This window comes from Solenopsis invicta, chromosome 10 (assembly GCF_016802725.1).
Source record: "Solenopsis invicta isolate M01_SB chromosome 10, UNIL_Sinv_3.0, whole genome shotgun sequence".
Lineage (NCBI taxonomy): Eukaryota > Metazoa > Arthropoda > Insecta > Hymenoptera > Formicidae > Solenopsis > Solenopsis invicta.
In genome coordinates, this window is record NC_052673.1 from 14,112,940 (window position 1) to 14,135,026 (window position 22,087).

Genomic DNA, 22,087 nt, shown 5'->3' on the forward strand with positions numbered 1-22,087 from the left:
TGTTATTTAGCGTTATGAAAAGCTAAATTCTTCTTAACATTGCGTACATATTTCTGTCATTAATAGTAATAATAATAATAATATCTCTATCGTAACTTTGGGGAACATAAGACAAAGGCAAAAGGAAACTGGATAACAGCGGAAAAATAATAATTTTTATTATTACTATTATCTGTTGCAGTTAACTGTTGAAAATTCTCATAGCCACAAACACTGATTATAAAAGGAAACTTCTTCCTTTCTTTCCCACTTCACAATTTCTAAATCAAAATTTTTGTCTCGTTAAAATACCGCGCAATTGTAATAAGAGTATCTCGGTAAATAAAATTATTAATTAAATTAAATTTAATAACAAAATAATTAGTAGAAACTTTAAGCACAATTTGCGCAATAACTTTTAATTAACTTATATCAAATTAACTTTTATCAAATGCAAAGTTTTAATTGAAACGTAGAAGAGATTGATAAAATAAAGATAGATTTCACGATAAACTTCGCGGATTTATTAAAGACGATTATTTAATGAAGTTAATATCGAAATTCTTTAGTTCCATATTTCGATATTAATAATAATAAAAAGCAAACAAAAATTATAAATTTAAATAAATATTTAAAAGTGAAATTATTTGCTTTAATTTCTCTCAGCAAATTGCAGTTTTTTTTTGCGCTCTTCCCTTCATTCGTAATTTCTTTCATGGCTAGCGCGAGATAGCACTGACGCGCGGTAAGGATTCAACTCGGTATGAATAGAAGTACCCCTTTCATCTCTCTTTTAATCGCTGCAGTTATCTGCGCCGGGAAAACGTCGCTCCTCATCATTCGGCAATTTCTCGGCCAAGAGCAATTAATTGAGGCAGGCCGCACTCACACCGCGAATAATTACATTCGCATAAGGAATCATAATTGTCGTCCGTTCTATGCGAATGGATCGTTCCACGGTATGTCGCGACCCGAAATATTCCATTCACGCCGGCTCTTCATCTTCACCGTGCATCCCCGGCCTGACGCCGCCTTTCTTCGGATCTGCCGTTTCCGCGAGAACGCCGATGATAATTTCCTACGGCCTGCCGCCTGCGCGTGACACATGTCACGAGCGTGCCGCATTCAATTACCCATTAGAGCTAATACAATTGCCTATTAACTGACGGCCCGTGCAATATCTAATCGACATTAATTTATTGTTACTTAGATTGTTATCACGCGTGATTTATCTCGAATTTTATCAATTAAATTAGAGTAGCAAGCCAAGAACTTGACAATTTTATAAAAGACGCAACTTGATACCTTGCTTGAGAAATCCAGTAATTATCTGATAATTTTTATTTTTAAAAAATAAATACAAATATAAAAAACAATTTTACTTTCGAAACTTGAATCCTATCAAATGTTACGTTAGATATTCTGAATTGTGTTTATATGTTAAGAAAAGTTCATTCTAAGATATAAGTGCCAGGTACAAAAGTCTTGAAAAATAATAGATTAGAATAAAATCTTCAATAAAAAAAGAATGTATTCTCTCGAATATAAAAATTCGGATAGAGTTCTACATAATTATTATATAAAACTGAGAATTTATTGAGGAGTAATTGATAAGCTCATTGTAAAATCCAATTAACAACAAGTGTGAATTATGCCCCTGATATTACATAGGATTACATTTGGCTCTTGACAGCCATTTCATAAACGTTCGGTGGAACCGTTGTAGATAACAGGATGAAAGTTATTACCCAATTTAAAAGCCAAACGCAATCTAATGCGATTGCATCCGAGATTTAGAGAGGGATGCATTGGACATTTGCACTGATCTATGCACTTTCGATGGCGATCGAATCGGCGGGCACGTTACTTAAACGATCTATCGTAGTCGTGCTCACCGTGGCTGTTAACGAGATCCCTTCATTTGCGTAATTAACTATCGACTTTCTGTCGCCAGTGCAGTTAACGAGCGTCGTACCGATCGTTAATGGATTCGAGATAACGTGGGCGGATTCTAAAAAGCGGCTAAACAATTATTATACTTGGCGCAAATTGCTAGTCACCTATGATATAGTAAGTGTACGATAGACAAAAGAGTCTTAAATGGTAACAAATTTAAATCATTAGAAATTATTAAGGACATTTCTCTAAATTGCTAAATTATTACGTTTAATAGAACAAATATTAATTTAAATAATTAATTATGATTAACGATTTCAATTGTTGAACGAATGATTAAATTTATTTTATAAAAGCACATCCATCGATTTACGCAAAGTATCTGTGCTATAATACATAAATTTTTTGTTTTACGTGTTGAAATAAAAGTCTACCAAAAAAGGCAAAAGAAAAACCATCAACGTATGTTGTAAAAAATATATGTTTTACGTACGTGCACAAAAACAATAATAATGAAAAAAAAAACAATAATAAAGAAAAACAAACTCAAATTTTATTCGTTGTCAATACTGTACTCAAATCAATCAAACAAGATCGAAATGATATGATAAATAAAATCAAGTAAAAACTTTTAACAGACTCAATGATATAAAATAATTTTAATAAATACTATCGAAAGATATATTTTTTAATGGCATAAAATAAAATCCCGTAAAACCAGGATAAAAAGTATCGCATAAATCAAGAGATGAGTGTATAAAACATTTTAAATAGCGAACAAAATGCGATAAAAATAAACTTATATTCAGCTCTAATGAAAATGGTTGAAGATAGCCTCTGTTGAAATATCGTAGTCATTGATTTTCCTTGTGTAAATTTCTTCATATAAAAAAAAATTAACATAAAGGTAACATTATACTTTGCTACTATTGACTACATTAATGTACGTAATAATACGTCAAGTAAAAAAATTAAATTAAATTACGTCGTTTCCACAAAAATTGTTTCAATCTGATTTTATTTTATCTTTTCAAATATTTAGTAACGCCCAAAATGTTAACGCCCAAAATGTAAAGTGTAAAATATTCCCGATTATCTCCGAATATACTTATTTCATTTTTAATCATTTCTTACTGAGCTGACAGCATCGAATCAATAATAACGTACCAATAACGTACCGATATTAGAACTTTATAATGAATGAGTCAAAGCTCTTTATATTCAAAACTCCAAATTGCAAAAGTTAGCTATACAAACTATTATAAGTTTATCCACGTCTTTAGCACTTACTCTTCGAACTTCGGATTATTAATTTCTTAAGAAATTAAATACTATCATTCGGAAAATTATTTTGTTTTTTATTTTCATAAAATACTTCAATAATCAGAAATTAAAATAAAAATTCTTTCAAAATATAATTTTCCAATAACTTTTTAATATTTTTACAATATTTAAAAAATTATTGAGATAATGATTTGTTTATTTTAAATTCGCCTTTCATTATTTTCCAATTAAACGAAAATGAGGCTAAAGATATCCAATAATTTACACAAATTGCTCCCGATCTTGAATGTGCAACAAAAAAATTAGGAAAATAATTATTTATGTAAAATAAATACAAACACATAATTTAGAATTTGCATACTCTGGACATTGTATCGCACTTTTGAAACAATAATATCATTCTACAAGTAATGAATATCAAAAGTCGATGCATAAAGTTCTCTGCTATTTATGCGGATTGGACATAAACCGGAGCTAATGGCAGTGGTTTTAATTGCTGGAAACATAATACCTCTCTCTAAAGGTGATAAACTCGGACTGAATATCACGGTTATAGTTTATCTCCTGCTTTCTCCTTTTTCACTCCGTGCTTTTATCTATCTTCTGATTCAATTTCGCGTTTAACCCAAAATGAACAAAATCTAATCGCGGTAAAAGCCGCGACAAACATCCAAACGCTTCTTACATTTCTATTTTATGAGAATAATCATAATTAGCAATATAAATCCGCATTTCAATAGATTCTCATAATTCAATTAATTCTCCAGTTTATTCGATCATCAATCTCGGATCCTTTTTAATTTACAGAATTATGCAAAAACAAGACCTCTCATTGCCAGTCATATGAAGCTTTTACTTTTTGTTAACAAACGTAATGTTGGCAATAAAATGGCGTTATAAACATTAACTATCCCTCTCTTTCTCTCTCTCTCACCCTCCTCTTCTTTCTTCCTCTTTATTTCTCTTTTTGATTATCTTTAGTATTATCCTCTCATTTATCTTCTCGTTTATCTTTGCTATTTCCTATTTACGAAATGATACAAAAACAGTATTTAATCACTAACCGCATGATATCCGGAAAACAAATCTCGGATATTGGAGAAATAAAGTGGTAATAAAATGCGACTATAACTCTGAGTTTCATAGTTTATAGTTACAATTACCTTTCACGTATGCGTTTCGTTTATCTGCGGCTCTCTAATTCATAATCACAGAATTAAACGTAAACAGGATTTAATCGCTTTTAATTCATGGGACAAGAATTTGTATTTTCGTATAGGCGGGAGAGCGGAGTTGTGATAATAAAATTGAGCTGGAAGTATGAATTTTAGTTTATTTTCTCTTTGAGTAAGGCGTGGAAGCTACCGAAGATGGACAACACCTTTGGCTAAAACGTCTTCACTTCTAAATTACAATCGTCGGCAATCAGGATATCGCAATTTCTTCAAACACTTCAATTAAAAATATCGTTATCGTCGGTCGCCATCGACGTTCCGCCAGGCCGTCGTTGCTCGAATACGCGACAAGTTTACGTCGTAGCACGCTAGCACATGTTTAAAATGTCGCGTGCGTTATAAACCCTTCAACGTTGACGATTACAAAATAGGAACTTTACAAATGCGAAATAAGGACAAGTCCTACGACAGTTGCAACTGCATTATGACGTTATGCTATTTCGTTCGTAGAAGCTAACTTCGCCTGTGTTACTACGATACAAAACTTACCTTTAAAATTACACGTAGATATTTACATATCGTTAACAATAGTAATCTATGATAACATTAATAATTTATAAATTATTGATAAGATGTCTAAAAATAGCAGTCGATATACTTGAATGTTCGGCGTAATCGTTATTCGAGTACTCCGAATTAGTCTCAATTCTTCAACTTCAGTACTCGAATAATAATATCGACGGCCCAGCCACGCGATGTTTTTTTCTCGAACTTTCGATCGGAGAGAGACAATAATTATCGTGTCCATTGTCATAAATCTAAAAGTAATCAGAAACATTGTCGATCAAGAACGAATTCATTTCTGCCTTCTAACTTCGATTCTCGCTCGCGAACGCAAAAGATCGAAGCTTCATCGCTCCTTGCCAATGACAAACGCTTCAAATGTTACGGACACGTCATTATAACATCTCACTGCATTTACATTAGTTATAATAATATAATACAAAATCGCAATGTGTTACACACAGAAGTGATAAGATTATGGCGTAAATTAAATATTTCGTATTAATTAACTTCTCATGTCAAAGAAATATTTTAAATTTAAATTTCGTTAACAACACAGTTTTTTTAATTACTCTATTTAAATTTATGCTAGGTATCGCCCAATGCGATCGATCTCATTAACTCTTCGTGGACTGTGGAAAGCCAGCTTTCCAATATTTGAACGAAAACATGTCATTCTGCATGTTAATATTAATTGTTATAATTTATATATTTCTTCCAAATAATTTTACGACACAGAAGTAAAAGTAATATTTCCTAAATTTATGATTTCTTCTTTAAGGATTTTATAAATCCTACGGAGATACAGATTGAACACAGGATGTCTCATAGTCGTCACAAAATACTTCAAATTGTTTAACGAATTACAATTAAATTTTTCGTTCATTAAAAATTTTATTCATTGAAATTATTATTACGTTAAACATATCATACCACATTGAATTTTTTAATTAAATTAAATTTCTGGGAAAAAATAAAAGCTATATTAAAGATAAAAGAAGCCAATTTTTTAATTAACTCCAAAATGAACAAGAACTTGGCATTAAAATAACTTTTGGTTATAGCGAGGCATCCCGTGGAAACATAACGCGTCCATTTATCTCGACGCCAGTCGTGTCGTGTCCCAAAAAGTAGTAATCTTCTGATTTAATTAGTCTGACCTAGGAATATGCATTTCACCGTGCGAGCTTTGCTGCACCGCACGGACACATACGTGTGAAACTATATTTACGTAAAAATGTGCTTATATACGCAGATCTTTCGCTTCTTGTCTTTAACGTACGCGAATTGTGCAGTCTAATAATTGAAGAGCTAAGTGAACGAAGTAAAGGAGTTATGTGTCACATGTTTGCAAAAATTCAGTCGTTAAACTATGTAGTACACGTAGTTGTTTCAATATATATGATATTATTATTATGTAACATAGTAAAGTAAAACACGTTACATTGACGATGTTACACTCAGGATGCTAAATATATTTTATTTTTCTTAATCAAAAATTGAAAAATATTTCGTGTTTCGTATTATTCAAGGTGAAAATACAAGTATTTTTGATCCACTGGATTTTGAACGCAATTTATAATATATTAATATAACATTATTCTCGTTCTTGAAATTTTATATATCTGCAAATAAAGTAGGTGTTTCAAAATTTAACTGGCTACAGATCTGAAAATAATTTTATTGGACCATCGAAATAATTATGTGGGACACTCGAGCATGATAATTAATGCTGCAAAAAGTTGACACCTTAGCGATCAGCTTGAGCCTCCTACATAATTATTTTGACATTTCAACAAAATTATTTTCAAATTTGTATTTAGCTAAATTTCGAGATACTTCAGCGAAACAAACTTATTGTGCATGTTTCATAATTTATAAAGAAATTATGTTCTCGCAATAGAGCTTTAAAATGTTTTTAATTATAAATAAGACAATAAGATCGTTTACAGAAACAGTCTTTTAATTTCTTTCATTAATTTAAACAAATTTTAAAGATGGGATTTTTACCTGTAGGATTGTAATATATTAACCCCAGTTTATCTGGAAGATTAATAATGTAAGAAAAGATTGTATATCAACTCCATTCATTTGGCCCTTCAATCGCTCGCTAGTCGTCAACGCAATTATCGGTATTTGCCAACGTTCGACGAGTCCATGGACGGCGTCCTGCTTAAGAAAAGGAAAGAAAAAGAAAACTCGCATACTTGCACGCCGAAGAATCCATATCAAGATACGAGCAGATCCTCGCAACTTTGTTGCTCTCTGTTATCCTCGAATGTCGCGGCTTTTTCTACAAAGTTACAGGATATCGCGGGAATTTTGCGTTAAGCGCTTCTCGCACGATCAGTAATTACTTTGCGACTATCTTAAACATTGGGGACGTACTTCGCAGCGATCCTTTAAATTTCTTCTCTAGTCAACTAGTATTATTAGAAATGTCATTGCCATGAGAGTATATTTCAGTTCGCGGTATATTTCATTCTTATCCCTTTGTTATTTTTGCGCACAAAAGTTTCGCGTCAGTTTCATTTCTTGTTATTAAGCAAAAGCAAAGTAGTAAGAGCCTTCGCCGCCTCAAGAAAGTTTTTGACGTTGATAGATTAATTATATCATCGATTCTCTCGAGAGAACCATACCGTAAATAGAATGCTCACGCTAATCATAAACCGACATTTATAATACTGATCGTGCAAAAAAGATATAACTTCAACTTATTCCGAGTTCGCGTCACTCTCGGCGGCAAGTCACCGTTCGAATAAAAGTTTAACATAATTACGACCAACATATGTAGATTTCAAACTTGATTAAAAAACGTATTAATGTAGAGTAAACTTTGCTTTCTTTTTCTCCTTTTTAGAAATATGAGGAACATAGGAAAATTTTCACGGAGAAAGTAAGCAACTGATATTGTGTAAATGCATATTTCAATCGAAACAAAACTTTAGGAAGTGTTTCCCACGCTTTCTTCTTTAATTAGCGTTCGCAAATACAGCGCTGAAGTATCTATAGCATCGAAATTTGCATATTTATCGAAAACTTCCCGCTGAGTGACACGAATTCGTTACATCCTTCGTAGCCTCCCCGTATCCTCCGGTGCTCTCTACCTTTAAGGATACAGGTCGAAACATTTCTAAATGTTTTCTCCCTCCATAGAGATCACAAAAACCCGGAGAGCGAGAGGAAAAAGAAAAAGAAAATCCGGACCAACGCGAATTCTCGTTCTTCACCCCCAACGTTATTAAAGTTATTACGTCGCTTCGGAAAATATTGGCAGTACAGTAGTAAATTGAAAGACTCATTTATCATCTTTTTCTTCGGTTTACTTCTCATGTTGGTTCTCTTAATATTCCTGCTCTATTTGCACTTTGTTGCCGTTTACGGGACCGCTGCTGTAATCATGCTACTCACTGCTCATTCACACTTACTACGCGCCGATGATACAATACCGCGAATTTGCAGAATATTATTCAATTCCGAAAAAAAATAAAATAAAATTGTCATCATCCTGTGTTTCTTTTAATAAAAATAAGCGTCACTAGTTTTTTCGAGTATCAGATTTTTGATACACATATCAATATGTACAAAACACAAATATTTGCATGAAAAAGAAAAGAGATTTTTCTCGAAGTTTTATAAGAGAAAATCATACCTTTGGCAAAAATTGAAATAAAAACGGAATTTATTTTTTAAGGAAAGCAATGCCGCGTTATTGAATAAAAATTTTAATTGTTGAAATGAAATGTGTGTAATTGCAAAATTCTTGAAATTCGCGAAATTTTATCTCTCCCGGCATGCTAGTTCTGCCCATACACATACACACATGCAGAAACACACACGCACTACGAGTCACAACATCAATGAAAAGTCTCTATTCAATTTTTTTTTATTCTTAATTGCATGCTTAAATTATTTACGATTTATTTATCGATTACAGGCTAGCTCACAGGACGATCAACTGCGTCGCGACGCGCCGCGTTGTCAATTTCTCTGATGTTATATCCAAACTACGTCAGCATGATAATTAAATTAATCAAAGTAATTCAATGCTCTCCCGACATCGATTTATTCGAAAGTTCATCCCAGGCGTTTCAAATCGATCGCTTAATAGACTAAAATTACGACGATGTATATAACAGCAATTTAATTAAAAAGTAAAATTTCTTTTATAAAAAAGCTTTAAGAATTGAAAATTCCAATAAGCAGATAATATTAATAAAGAAATTAATCGTTAAAATAATCCAACAATTTCCTTTTCAGCAATTTTCATGAAATAAATACGATGCAGCAATGTGATAAACAATGTAGTAAATTGAGCGTTTTAATTAGAATTTTATTTAAATTGAGAGGCAAATAAAATTCAAATGGGTAATATCGAAATACGGCCGTTCAATATTTCGAAGCTCAAAAGCAACTTTATTCATTCATAAGTTTGGCACACGCATAGGATAATCGTACGACCTCCCATGGATAAATTAATTGTCGAAAAATACAGGTGACAGAGTCGCGCGAGCGCGTGCGCGCGATCGTCCGTGACGGATAAAGTTAATTATTAACAGCTAATCCTGAAAATCCATGCGACAATCCTCGCAATATCTCCCTTCCGCCGCCGATCTTTACCGTTTCTTAATTAAATTGCCGCATCTCCCTTTCAACGTTGTCTCAAATATTACCGGTACTCTTTGGACAAAAACGAGAGACCGGACGCATAATCAATCACTTCGTTTGTATAATTATTAATATATCTATACATATATATATCTCCTTTTTCTTTGTTCTTTTGCTTGGCTTCTCACGCACTCAGGCACGCATTCTAATACGGAACGATTTAGAATTTATTTTATTGCGCGACGCGAGAGTGCTGCAGGTAGATGTTTTCTTTTTTTTTGTGTGTGTATGTGTATGAGTGTGTAAGAATGTGTGTTGCAATTTGAATGCACTCTTCACGTGCGTGTATCGTGTGTATGTGTGTACCTATGTACATTATATGTATATAATATATTTCTCCTTCTTCAACTTTGTATTTGTTATATAATATAATCTTTCTATACATTCTTTTTTTATATCTTCCTGTTAAAATCTTTTGTTCAACGGCAAATCATGCCATTAATTACAAAGTTTTATTACAGACAACAGGCTGTGCATTCACCTCCCTCCCCCTTGCTAAGTTTCACGAGTATTTACAGTGAGTCACGTTATCGTTAAATAAATTCCGTTGCTCGCGCACGGTAATTTTTCTTCTCTAATCTTTCTTCCATATTTCTTCCGGCATATTTGACTGCATCAGTCAATCGTCCACAATGTAACATCACTTTATAATTTATTAGAAATTTTATGTGATTCGACGTTTCGACATTTTGTTTAATGCAAAATGTTTTAATAACCTTATAATTTATTTCTTCAATGATATTATATCTGTTGGCATAAATATTGCGTTACAATTCACTGAAGTGCCTTGAAAAATTCCATAAATTAATCACAAAATATTACTTTATGAATAAAAATAAATCAATATGTTAAATATAGAAATATATAAAAATTTCTGATGTTGAGTATATTACGTTAAAATTGTAGTTTCCTTTCAACAAAGTTATTTATAGTATTTGAAATATAATTCCAATATTATGATAGAACGTATTATAGTATAGGATGCTCTTAAAAGTCGCAAACTCAAAGAAAAACGCGATGTAATATATAAAAGATACTTCTTATTCCTGGTAAAGTTCTCCTAGCACTCAAGTAAAATTTCTTTTGCAAACAGCAAAAGAAAATGGACGATAGATCGCTACAGTCGAGCAACGATAACGATAACGACGTAATAAATCGATCGAACGATATCTCAATTTAATTACCGCCTAAGAGTCCTCGCGATCGACTAAAGTCGGCCACGAAGTTTTGAAAGAACGAGGGCATCATCTTAAGTTAAAGTACAAAGGTACGTAGGTCCCTCCATTTTTACATTCTTTCGCGTAATCGCATCTTACCACATCGCGTCAAACCGCCTTGTAAATAACGTTTACTTCATGTTCATCCAGATAAAAAACATAAACATGTCACGAGAATACTGTTAAATTGATATTTGCATCGTTTCGTTCATTCCAAATTATTAATAATTCGAATGTAAATTTGAATATCGATTTTATTTTCGAATATAAAAAAAAACAAAAAATATATTTTTCATTCTTTTTTAAATCTTTAGAGAAAAAAAGAATTGTCCGTTTAATAATACCAAAACAGAAAGAGAAAAATAAAAATTGTACACGTATATAACAGAGTTTTTAAAAATAAAATATTAGAATGATTTTGTTGTAAGTTATTTCTTTCAATTAAATTTCATATTTGTGCACGATAAAAAAAGTCAAGTTAATTATATCTGTAAAAATGATAAAATTTCTCATGTCAACTTTCCTCTTCGATGCTCGTTTTAATCGTTTGCTTTCATACTGATTATTTGAAAGCAAGCAGTCTTATTGTTAGAATAGCGACGGTTTCCTCAATTTTATAATTTTATAATTAATAATGCCTTCTCCACGTTTCGTATTTTTGATATGTCCCATATATCTCTTTTTCTTCTGATTTTATATTGTCTTCAACTTTTGTCATCATTTGTAACTCGATTAATTCTATTATTATTTTAAATAAATAATAGTTCATTGTTGAAAATTCTTATAAATTTTTAACGTAAAAAAAGAACTTTCGACAATGTACTTTTATTACGTATAATATAGTAACTTTTGAATTATTAAATTAATATTACTTTTCTTTAAGAAGTGATCCAGCTAATAATAACATTTTATTTAAACATTAGGATGGACTTCATAAGAATATTTAAGAATATTCGTATTAATATTAAGAAATATGCATTAAATATTCGATTGTATGTAATTTTATTTGAGAGCACTTGAGATTGTAGAAGATTGATTATAGAAATGTTTCTAACAACATATGAAAAATTATCGGTTGCATTTAACTTCACTTTAACAATTAGTACTTATATTATATATACACATATAGTTTCGCATATAAGAATTTATATTAATTTATATTAATAAATTTATATTAATAAATGTTAAAAATCATTGAATTTACATAATTTGCCAAAACTGGGTAGGCACTTGAGAGTTTCGTTCTCTGAGAGCGCCTCACGATGACAAAATTCCACAGTATTCCTGATTAAGATAAAGTTATATTCTCAACTCTGGATAATGTAATTCTTAAACGGACATGCTTAAATTCATATATATTTCGTCCCTGTTTACCGTCAAATATTGCCTGATTGTGAGTCATAATCGTATGATACAATAGTTGCAAAGGCAAAAGAAAAAAACTAAACTTCATAAATACAAGTTGCAGTTTAACTGCAAATTATTCGTATAGATTCATGACTCTCCCTTTCACAATTAATAAGTATTGAATATCATGAAGTTTACGTCAAGTAACGCCGCCGTTACAACGCATGTGAATTTCTAATTCTGACGTGACTTTAATGAATCCTCCGAGCTATTCGAACAACGGCAATAAATGATACGTCTCTTTTTTCCCCTTCACACAAGAATTACTGAAAGAACATTATTTAAGAGACGGCCTGACGCGAGGTAACATGTTGCGAAACCCAAGGACTCGATCTCGCACAAGGACAAATCCCGTATAATTGCGCGACCCTAATCGCAATCACTCAGCCGCACCTGGGTCACCCATTTTGCGAATTTTGTCGCTGGCGCGATTTAATGAATCAATTAAGTTAACCGTCACGACGCGAAAGAATTTCCACAGAAAGGGCTCAATCGTTTTTTTTTTCCTCTTCCTGCAGAAACCTATCCGACACGCAACCAAGTATTGCGACTGCAACGAGAACGTTGCTAACACGAGACGCTGCTTTCTTTCCGTCGAAACGGAAACCAGCGAATTATGGCGCAAATTCTAACAGGACTACGATCGCAGAGGAGGAACCGCGCGTCGGTCCTCGCGCTTCGATAGCAATCGATCCGCATCGCGATGGCGTAGATCCTCCCAGATCCTCCGTAGATCCCGCCGAATAACGAACGATCGTCCCGTCCTCTCGGGGGGGAAGCGAATCAATCCGCCTGTGTAATCACGGATCGAGAATGCCGTTGAACCTGATGACGATCTCCATTGTCGCGTGGCATCGATGCGAACGGCTCGTTTTTATTACTGGAATTAAAAGACGCGAAAAGTTCATAGCCGCGCGATCGCGCGAGTTTGAAACAACATTCAAGACTAACATAAAAAATTACGCGACATCTTTTATTGCAAATAAAACGATTGAAAGATTGAGAAACTAATATATGGTAATATTAATTATTCATAGTACTGTGATAGATACAATGATGATAATGCGGCAGTTTTCGCTAAGAAAAAATAAAACTCCATCCTATCAAAAAAATCCACCACTTATAATTAAAAAAAAAGAAGAAATAAAAAAAAGACATTTGCTTCTTAGAATAAGGCTAATAATTTTCGTGAGACGAACGCACACAAAATTTACGTATAAATTCCAACTTGTCCATATTCTGAACACGTAAACTTTCTCAATTATCCGCCTGTGCGATTATAGGTTGCGTATTACTGGGAGTTCGTGCGCGGTTCATCGGAAAAGATTGCCTTGTCGCAGCTCGATTCAGCGAGCCTCCACGACGAAACTAGGCCGCGTCAGGGAAAGCTGACGCAAATCCGGAAAAATTGCCTGCACTCAGGACTCATCCGGCGGCCCTGGGCCGCAAAAGGCCACGCTCTCGGCTTCATACCGTATTTCAAGGTGGTAAACGAAGCGAACGTAATCTCGGAAAATTGTCTTACGCCCACTGGCCGATCATAAATCACTTTTCCTCTCGACTAGTCCCGATCGTCAATTTACCTCCGAATGATTCGATTGGTTTGCCATTCAGCATGATCTTTTCGCCAACTTGACAAAAAAAGAAACAGGAGACTACTTCTAAATGTGGGAGAAGTCTTTAGAAATGAATCTTATCCTCGCGAGAAATCCGAGAATGTTTCTATTTTTTTGCGTACGTCATCTTCATAGATAAAAAGAATATATTCTTTCTTTTTTTTTTGTTAAAAATTTTCAAAATATTTTTAGATTAACGATCGAAGATGTTACGTGATGTCTAAATCTAGTAAAGAATGAAAGATAATTTTAAAAATCTTTACTTAGTAAAAAAAGATCGTTTTTTTTTCTTTCAAATAAACTAGTAATCCCAATCCTAATCGCAGGATCAAAGCGGTTTCAATTAAATTTTAATCATCATCTCCTAACCATTAAGTTTTTCGAATTGTAGAAAATGATATTCGAGGGTAGTAGCGTGAATCGCCGGAAGTAAACACGAATAGATTCTGTAAGCAAAACTAGTGGTGTGTGAATACAACATACTTGCAATCACAATGCACACAGTTTAGTGAAGTTGTAGCAAATATTACGACCCGAAGGTACATTCGACACGGATTATTTTCGATTTCTGATTACGGTATTATGAAACAAAAGCGACATCAATCTCGCGGAGAATGAAGCTAGTGAAAAAAAAACCTCTTCAAAAAATAATTTTCAAAAAAAAAGTCCAAAATAAAAAAAAACTTGAGTAATTATAAATAAACTTCCGAGATTTTACTAACATCAAATTGTCCTTTTTCTATTTACTGTTACATATATCTACGTGCAAAAATATTTGGAAATCCATTCTCTTCTATATTATACGTTCAGTTGAATCGAGTGAAGACTTCAACTAATTCTACAAATCACATTACGATAAACACTACACAAAAATTATTAAAAATCATATATACGTTCTGGATAAATTAAACGACCATACGCGCGATACTTTTGCGCGACGTCACTTACGGGACTTCCGTAACGTGCGAAACAGAACAATCGAAAAATCGCGCGACACGATCTAACCAAGATCCACGACTACTTCCGGTGGTTCGCGCTGCGCCCATTAAAGATTCGTGATTGATGGTGGCTCACCGTTGCTTCGACCGTGGTCGGCCATGGTTCGGTCATCGGGTTCAGCGAGCACAGGTGTGGAGGAGGACGGCGGTGAGTTTATAGGTGAATGGTGGTGTGGTAATGCGTGGCTAGCGCATCGCGCACACGGACGATCGTGATCGGTTCTCGTAATCGTCGTGATTCATACGGTCTCCGATACTGGGAGCGGTGGCTGCCCACCGGAAGTAGTCATGGCGGGCGCGGTGTTGGCGGTGTTGGTGGGGGCCGGAAGTGGCTGTAGGGCCTGCATGTCGCAGATGTGGGAATCGCGCTTCTTTAGGTCCTGGAACAAGTGGCATTTCGGACATGTTTGAATTTTTTCCTACTGTCGTCCTCACTTCTCATCTATTCTTCATTCTTCTCGCATCCCATTTTGCTTTCTCTCTCTCCTCCCTCCCTCCTACCTTCTCTTTTACACACACTCACACACACTCTCTCTCTCTCTCTCTCTCCTTTTCTTTCTCTCCACCTCTCTCTCTTTCTCTCTCTTTCTCTCTCTCGTTCGCTCGCTCTCACTCTCACTCTTTCAATTTTCTCGCTCACATTTGCATTTTCGCCACTTTCGCACTTGCATTTCACACTTTCACTGTATCTTTCTCTCACACAGTTGTTCTCTAGTTTCTAATCTCTAAATTTAAACTAAGCAATTACATTATGTCTACCCTCTCTCATTTCTCTCTCTCTCCTCTCTCCACCTTTCTCTCTTTTTTTTTCTCTCTCTCTCTTCTCTCGCTCTTTTCACTTCTCGTCCTCCTTGGGAATAAAAAATGATCATCAACGCCACAATTTAAGATAGTGATTGTGCGAATTTACATTTGCGATTTCAAGGGTCTTTGATGATCTACAGATTGGAATGGACATCGTGGTTAATGAATTGATAATCGACTTGGAGCAATCATCGAAAGCAAGACGCGCTTGAATCTTTCGAGGACGAGGGAGTCGGGAAAAGTTTCAGGTAATTTCCGTCCCGAGAAGAGACAGAGGAGAAGAGCTAAGAGAGACTGAGAGACGAGGGCGTAAGGGCCGGGACGAAAAAAGAATTATACGCGTGCATAGAGAGAAACATGCGACGATACGATGCGACAGACACGAGCGGAAACAATCGAGAGGAAACCAGGGTGCGAAGCAAACAACACAGTAGGGAGATTAATATAACTAGACAACAATTACAAGAATAACACAGTAGGGAGGATAATAACAATACAACAATTACAAGAACAGTACATTCCATTAACGTAGAACATGAAGATAGAAAAGGAAGCAAACAGTGCACGTATCAATGAAGATACTTCGTTAATACCAAAATGGTATGACTGTTCGGTACATAACAATATACGCACATGTATTGCTTGAGTTAATACAAGCGCGCAATTCAAGCCAGAATAGGCGAAATTATTCTTGAGCTCGAAAATAACGTAGATCTCCATTTGTAGATCATAGATACATTATAGATGGTATATAGATTGGTAGATTAATGTGACTGTCTCAAAAATTTTGCGGACTTCATGTTTAAAAAAAAATTGGCATAACTTTACAATAATTACAGTTGCTTTTCAAAGATGTCATAAAGACGTGTATGTATATATAATACATCCTATATTAAAGTCATATTTGAACCGACTTAAATTACAAAATGTTAAAAACAAAAATGAATTGCCGTCAAATTGATCTTTAATTGTAGTTAACATTGTTAGTGTTTCTAATCTGATTTTAAATACAATGTATAAGGAATACGTGCGAGAGAGAGATAGGGACTTACATATAAGTCTCGATAAAAGTAAAACATGCGATAAATTTTTGATATGCAGTCGTAACTTATGAGTGATTATATTAGTTATCATGCCCGCTTTTCATTCGAATATTATAATATATATTAAAACTAATATATATTAATAAAATGGAGCATAAGAACTACTGTAAATTTTCTTTGAGCTCATCTTGTGCAAGAATAATTAGAACAAACTGTCGTATCTTTTAAAAATTGAGACGCCCGCAAGAGATCGGTCTTGCAAGATAGAAGAATCGTGAGCGAAGAATCGAAATCGCTTTTAACAGCCGCATGCGAAGTGCGTTATACATCTTACAAGCGCAGATCATAAATTGAACACTCCTGATAATCGGCAGCGTAACAGTTATAAGCAATCGTCATACTTTACGTAGTTTCTAAGTCGAGTTTATAGCTCGTCCTGGCAGCATGACCCCCTCGAGCGTTTAATCGTACGCAGAACTTTACCACAGTAATCGCACACGTAATGTGTTGCACTTAACGGCAGTGTAGCTTTCTACGCCATGTCTTTCGTGATTAATAGCAGCAGATCGCTTTTATCTCAGACGTTTAATTATACTATTAGTAATAGGGCAGTGTAGCGGTAATCGCAAATCGATTTCTTAATTGCTAGCGTGAATGCACTAGATAACGATTGATTAAAGGAGGATAAAGCTTAATTATGGTTAATTACTGCATCTTTCTTGTCTTATTTCATCGTGTGTTGAATATTAGATAAAATCTCTTTTAAAAAATTGTTTACAGAGAGAGTTAAATAAAATTCTTTTTTTTTTTTTAATTTACGTATATCGGTGTGTGTGATTTTTGACGTATCTTAATGAGACATTGAAAATTTTTTTACGAAAATACTTGTAAAACTTTTTTAGAAAACAAAAAAGTAAGTTTTTGGTACAAGGGGTAAGTTTCTGAAAATACAATAAATGTTAAAACAGTCTTTGTTAGAAAAGCGACAGAAGCTGTAAGCAGTTTTCTCTCAATTTTTCTAAAACAAAGTGACTTTATTAATAAACCCTACGTATTAAAATATTTTTTCTTGTTTTATTTTAAGTTTGCAATAAAATAAGTAATAATGCATACATAATATATATGCAAATTGTATGATAATGCATTCATCGAATTAAACTGCGACATATACGCGATTGACGCTCCGACTCTATATTTGATCTAACCCTTTTAAAATAATCTATATATTACAGCATTGTTAATAGACTGAAAGAATACTCAAATAGAGAATTGAAACGTTCAACTTATATCTAAGTCATATGTTATTTAAATTCATATGCCAATTCCATACATACTTTTTTAGAGTCGCCAGTTAAAAATATTTAAGAACGCTGTATACGACACGTGCCACGTAAAGATCTGTGCGACACAGATATATGCAATGGATATTTTTACATATCCTTAGAATACCAAAATGTCCCTCTATCCCTCACATCTGATCAACTCCGGCGTTATTTACTGTTGTTCAAACGTATGTTTAATGTAAAAGCGGAATTACATGAAGTTAAATAACAAGATTTTTCACTCAGGAAAGTGTAGATATCGTATTCACGATCCATAATCCAGAGCTCATAAATAGTATCGGATATTTCCGGATTGCACGATGCAGTTTACACATCGAACAATATTGAATATATTATTCCTGACAAAAATAAAAATTGGAGCGTAAAGCGAATGTGAGAAAGGAATGACTGAAGCGTAAACGAAACTTCTTGGAAGCGTAAATTGGAACAGTGAAACGTAAAAAAGGTGTTTGGCTCCTAAAATGTTTCTTTCACGTTTCAGTGTTCCAATTTATACTTCTTAAAACTTTCGTTTACGCTAAAGGTCACTCTCTTCTTACATTCAGACTTGCGCTTCGATTTTTATTTTCATCGCCGATTATAATATGCTGTGCTAAAAGAATTTCAAAATAATCATTCAACCGTAAAATTACAAAAACTGGATGTTACTCCGCTTGCACCGACGGCTAGCCTCGTGCGAACTGCAATGCAGTAAATTCTAGGCGAGTTTAAGGCGCCTAGGTCGACCTCCGCGACATGTCGCCGCACGTGCGCGACCATTAATTCCTCGCAATCGCCCCGTCGGAAAAGCGTCCGGTCCAATAATGCCTTTACTTCACAAATCCTGATAATTTCACCACCGCGAGGCTTCACATTATGCCGCAATGCAGTTACATGCACGCACGCCTAGGAGCACTAAATCGCGACGTGTCCCGAGGTCGCGCGGATGTATCGAATTGACTGCTTATGCAGTGGAGTGTTTGAGAATAGGCCAAACGCCCGTTTGAGTCTAAAGCAATAATTCTACAGAGATGTTAAACTCTCCAGAGAATTGGACAGCTAGCAAATTATTGTACTAGTATTCACAGACCATGGAATGCAGAACAGTGGTGATAAATTATTTTTTCCGATCTTCACGAACTTTTTTTCCGGATTTCTAAAAACTCAGTCTCTTGATCATAACACATAACACTATGTATGAAAAGTATAAAATTTTTCTCAATATACCACAATGACTCAAAAACTGTACATACATTGTACATATCATCTTCTATACATTTACTCACAGCTGAAAATCCATTATTCTGCATAGAATTTCATGTAATCATCATGTAAATATTTGACACTAGCTGACAAAATATATAATTATAATTTGATCCCGTTGTAATTAAAATGTCAATTTAAAGTGAATACCATCAAAATTAATTGATCGCGACTATAACTCGACTGATAAATTATTAATAGTAATAGCAGTAAATTATAATAGTAAATTAAATAAATTTTTTAATTAAATAACTGTTGATTTGAAATTGTAACTTTTCCGGCTTACTTTACGATTGGATGGTAACAAGCTTATAATAAAATCCATTTATATCGGACAAATATGTCAAATTAAAAGCAAAATAAATCGTTATTTCCATTTGAAAAGAAAACAAGATTATTGGAATTTAAATAAAAATGAAATTTATGACAAAGCCATTTGCATCTCTCATTTCTCTTGCGGCGCATAAACGTCCACAGATATTCGAGGCACATTCTTCTAATAATACCCGACGAATTTATTAAAGCAGCAAAACGCAGAACAGCTTGCATAGAAGTGCTACCATTACGAATCTTTGGAAACGACGCAATTCACCGACTGAAATTATTTCTACGTAAAACCGCGATAAAACGTATAAACGCTTCATATGCGGAAATCAAATAAGAAAATTACTGAAACGACGTCTCCTCTGATTTCATGCGCGAAAGCAGAGAATTGCAAAAAGTATAGAAACGAAATAGCCTGAATATCAAAGCGCGAAAACGTAACTATAAATATATACAAATTAAACATGTACGGAACATTCTGTACGGAGCTTTACTATAATATTATTATTTATCGTATATGCTTAATTAATCTAATTAATTACTGCATTAGTAAAGCCAAAGAAGAGAAACGGAAACACTTAATTAATCAAAATTCAACCTCTGAATAAAATTTTGATAATTTCAGGTCTACGAGTACGTAAAAAGGACACGTGATGATTTACATGGCAATTTGATACTGCGAACACTCTGTATAATCAAGCTAGCCGATATGAGATAAAATCTGCAGTAATACCAATACAATATAATCCTCCGGAAACAAATTTATCGCATATAAATGCAAATGTAGAAGGCGCGATCGATAAACGTCTAAATAATGCAAACGTACTAAATGGAATACTAGTGTTATGTCCAGATGCATTGTTTAATATTTGCGCCAAAGCTTTTTATAAGTATAGTAAGCGCAAAAAATTATTGAATTATTAAATATTATTAATCAGAAGTTTGCAAAAAGATCTTATATTATTAGAAGAACTTATACATACATATTCATATATTCGTAAATCCTTCAAGATCGGTCAAATTCTCTATCTTCAATTAATAACATAATAATAATGCAATAAAATGTAATAAAACTGATATTTTTTATTTTATTCAGTTTCGTATTTAATCCTCTCCGGATTTATTTTATTGATGATGTTTTTGTTGTAAAAATATGAGTTGAGATTTGTGATTTAATAGTCGCCGTTTTACTGGAAAGAGAGAATCATAAAAGACGGATTTATGACTTAATCAAGTTGATCCGCAAGATAAGCATTGGAAATTTAAGCATTGGAAATTTAAGCAAAACTTTACGTCACGCCTTTAAACGCATTCGATTTAGACGACAACCGTAAAGATTGTTTTTACGGTTAAATTTATTCACTGTATTGACGCGACGGCGGGTTTATGCGAAATTTAGTAGACATTTACGAGGATTTGGTTAATGTAGCACGGCAACCGAGCGATAGTAATTCCGACCGAAATAAATGCGCAGTCTTTGCCTTTGATAGTCATTTTCGTAACATCTAATTACACTTCGTATGAAACATCCAAGGAGACATCTCTCGTCACTGCAAATAAGTTAGTTTAGATAATCTGTTTAAATAATCCTATTGTTATACGTATGACATATTTATAATACGAATTAAATATAAACATTTGTCGTTTCACGGTAAAGCGAAAGAATTACAAGCCAACCACAGTATCTTGATTAAAATTGCAAATGCTTCAGTAACGGTTCGCTCGTTTCATAACACACGCGTTTCATAGTAAAACATTTTTACAACCTAAATAGCAAAATACGCTGTTTTTGATAATCACTACCTTTGATCTCACTTGCATAATTTCTAATTAGTTCAAATTAAATAAACGTTTACATAAGGCAAACATTTGTTTAACTGTAACTATTGTTGTATGATATTTAAGGTATAATTTTAATGCGATTGGATTGTGAATAAAATTGTAAAATATATGAAAAATAAAACAAACACAACCTCATTTCCATTACAAAAAAAAATAAAATTATAATTTTTCTTCTTTCCAAGCATAATTGTTAATTAATTATATATACCACTTTCGTTATGTTATATTGTAAGTACAACTTTACAAAGTATACGTAAATACTGGATCAATCATATTTATTCGCAGAGAACAAATTTATCCTTAAAGTATTATATAAACTGAAGATAAAATACAGATGCGATAAGCGGATAGATATGCAAATGCTGCAACAACAGTTCTTTACCACTCGTTTGCGGAACATTAAAAAAAAAATATTTTTGTGTCACGCGTGTGAAGTGTGTCGCAGAAACATAAAAATGGAAAAAATGCGAGTATTCGCAAAACCGAAGGTATTCTTCAGACCGTAAAATCTCAAGAGAGAAGCTTCTGTTTCAATCACTGACGCCTCTAAATCGCCCCGAAAGAAAGTCATGAAACTGCAGAAAAGGAAAGAAAGGTAAAGCGAGAGAAACTAACGGCCTATTCCGTAGTTGTTGTGTGCGTGTATTTTTCTTTACGGTCTTTTATATCTTAACCTCCCGCTTCC

At 33.6% G+C, this 22,087-nt stretch overlaps 1 protein-coding gene across 9 annotated transcripts in view; it reads right to left on the reverse strand.

Annotated features, from left to right (window-relative positions):
* LOC105197075 (potassium voltage-gated channel protein Shal) overlaps nucleotides 1–22,087 on the reverse strand; it is a 124,998-nt gene that overhangs the window by 3,109 nt on the left and 99,802 nt on the right. For 4 of the 9 annotated variants that reach the window (XR_005575684.1, XR_005575686.1, XR_005575688.1 and 1 more), the window contains 2 exons: nucleotides 14,881–15,184; nucleotides 11,382–13,070 (listed from right to left, as the gene is read on the reverse strand). The exons of 2 other annotated variants lie outside the window; for them this stretch is intronic. Coding sequence is in view for 2 of the 7 variants with exons in the window: in XM_039454283.1 (XP_039310217.1) it covers nucleotides 15,044–15,184 (141 nt within the window). In the remaining 5 variants the exon portion in view is untranslated. Of the gene's footprint in view, nucleotides 1–11,381; nucleotides 13,071–14,879; nucleotides 15,185–22,087 lie in introns of those variants that run through there. 3 more of the 9 variants (XR_005575685.1, XM_039454286.1, XM_039454283.1) reach the window with 3 other exon arrangements.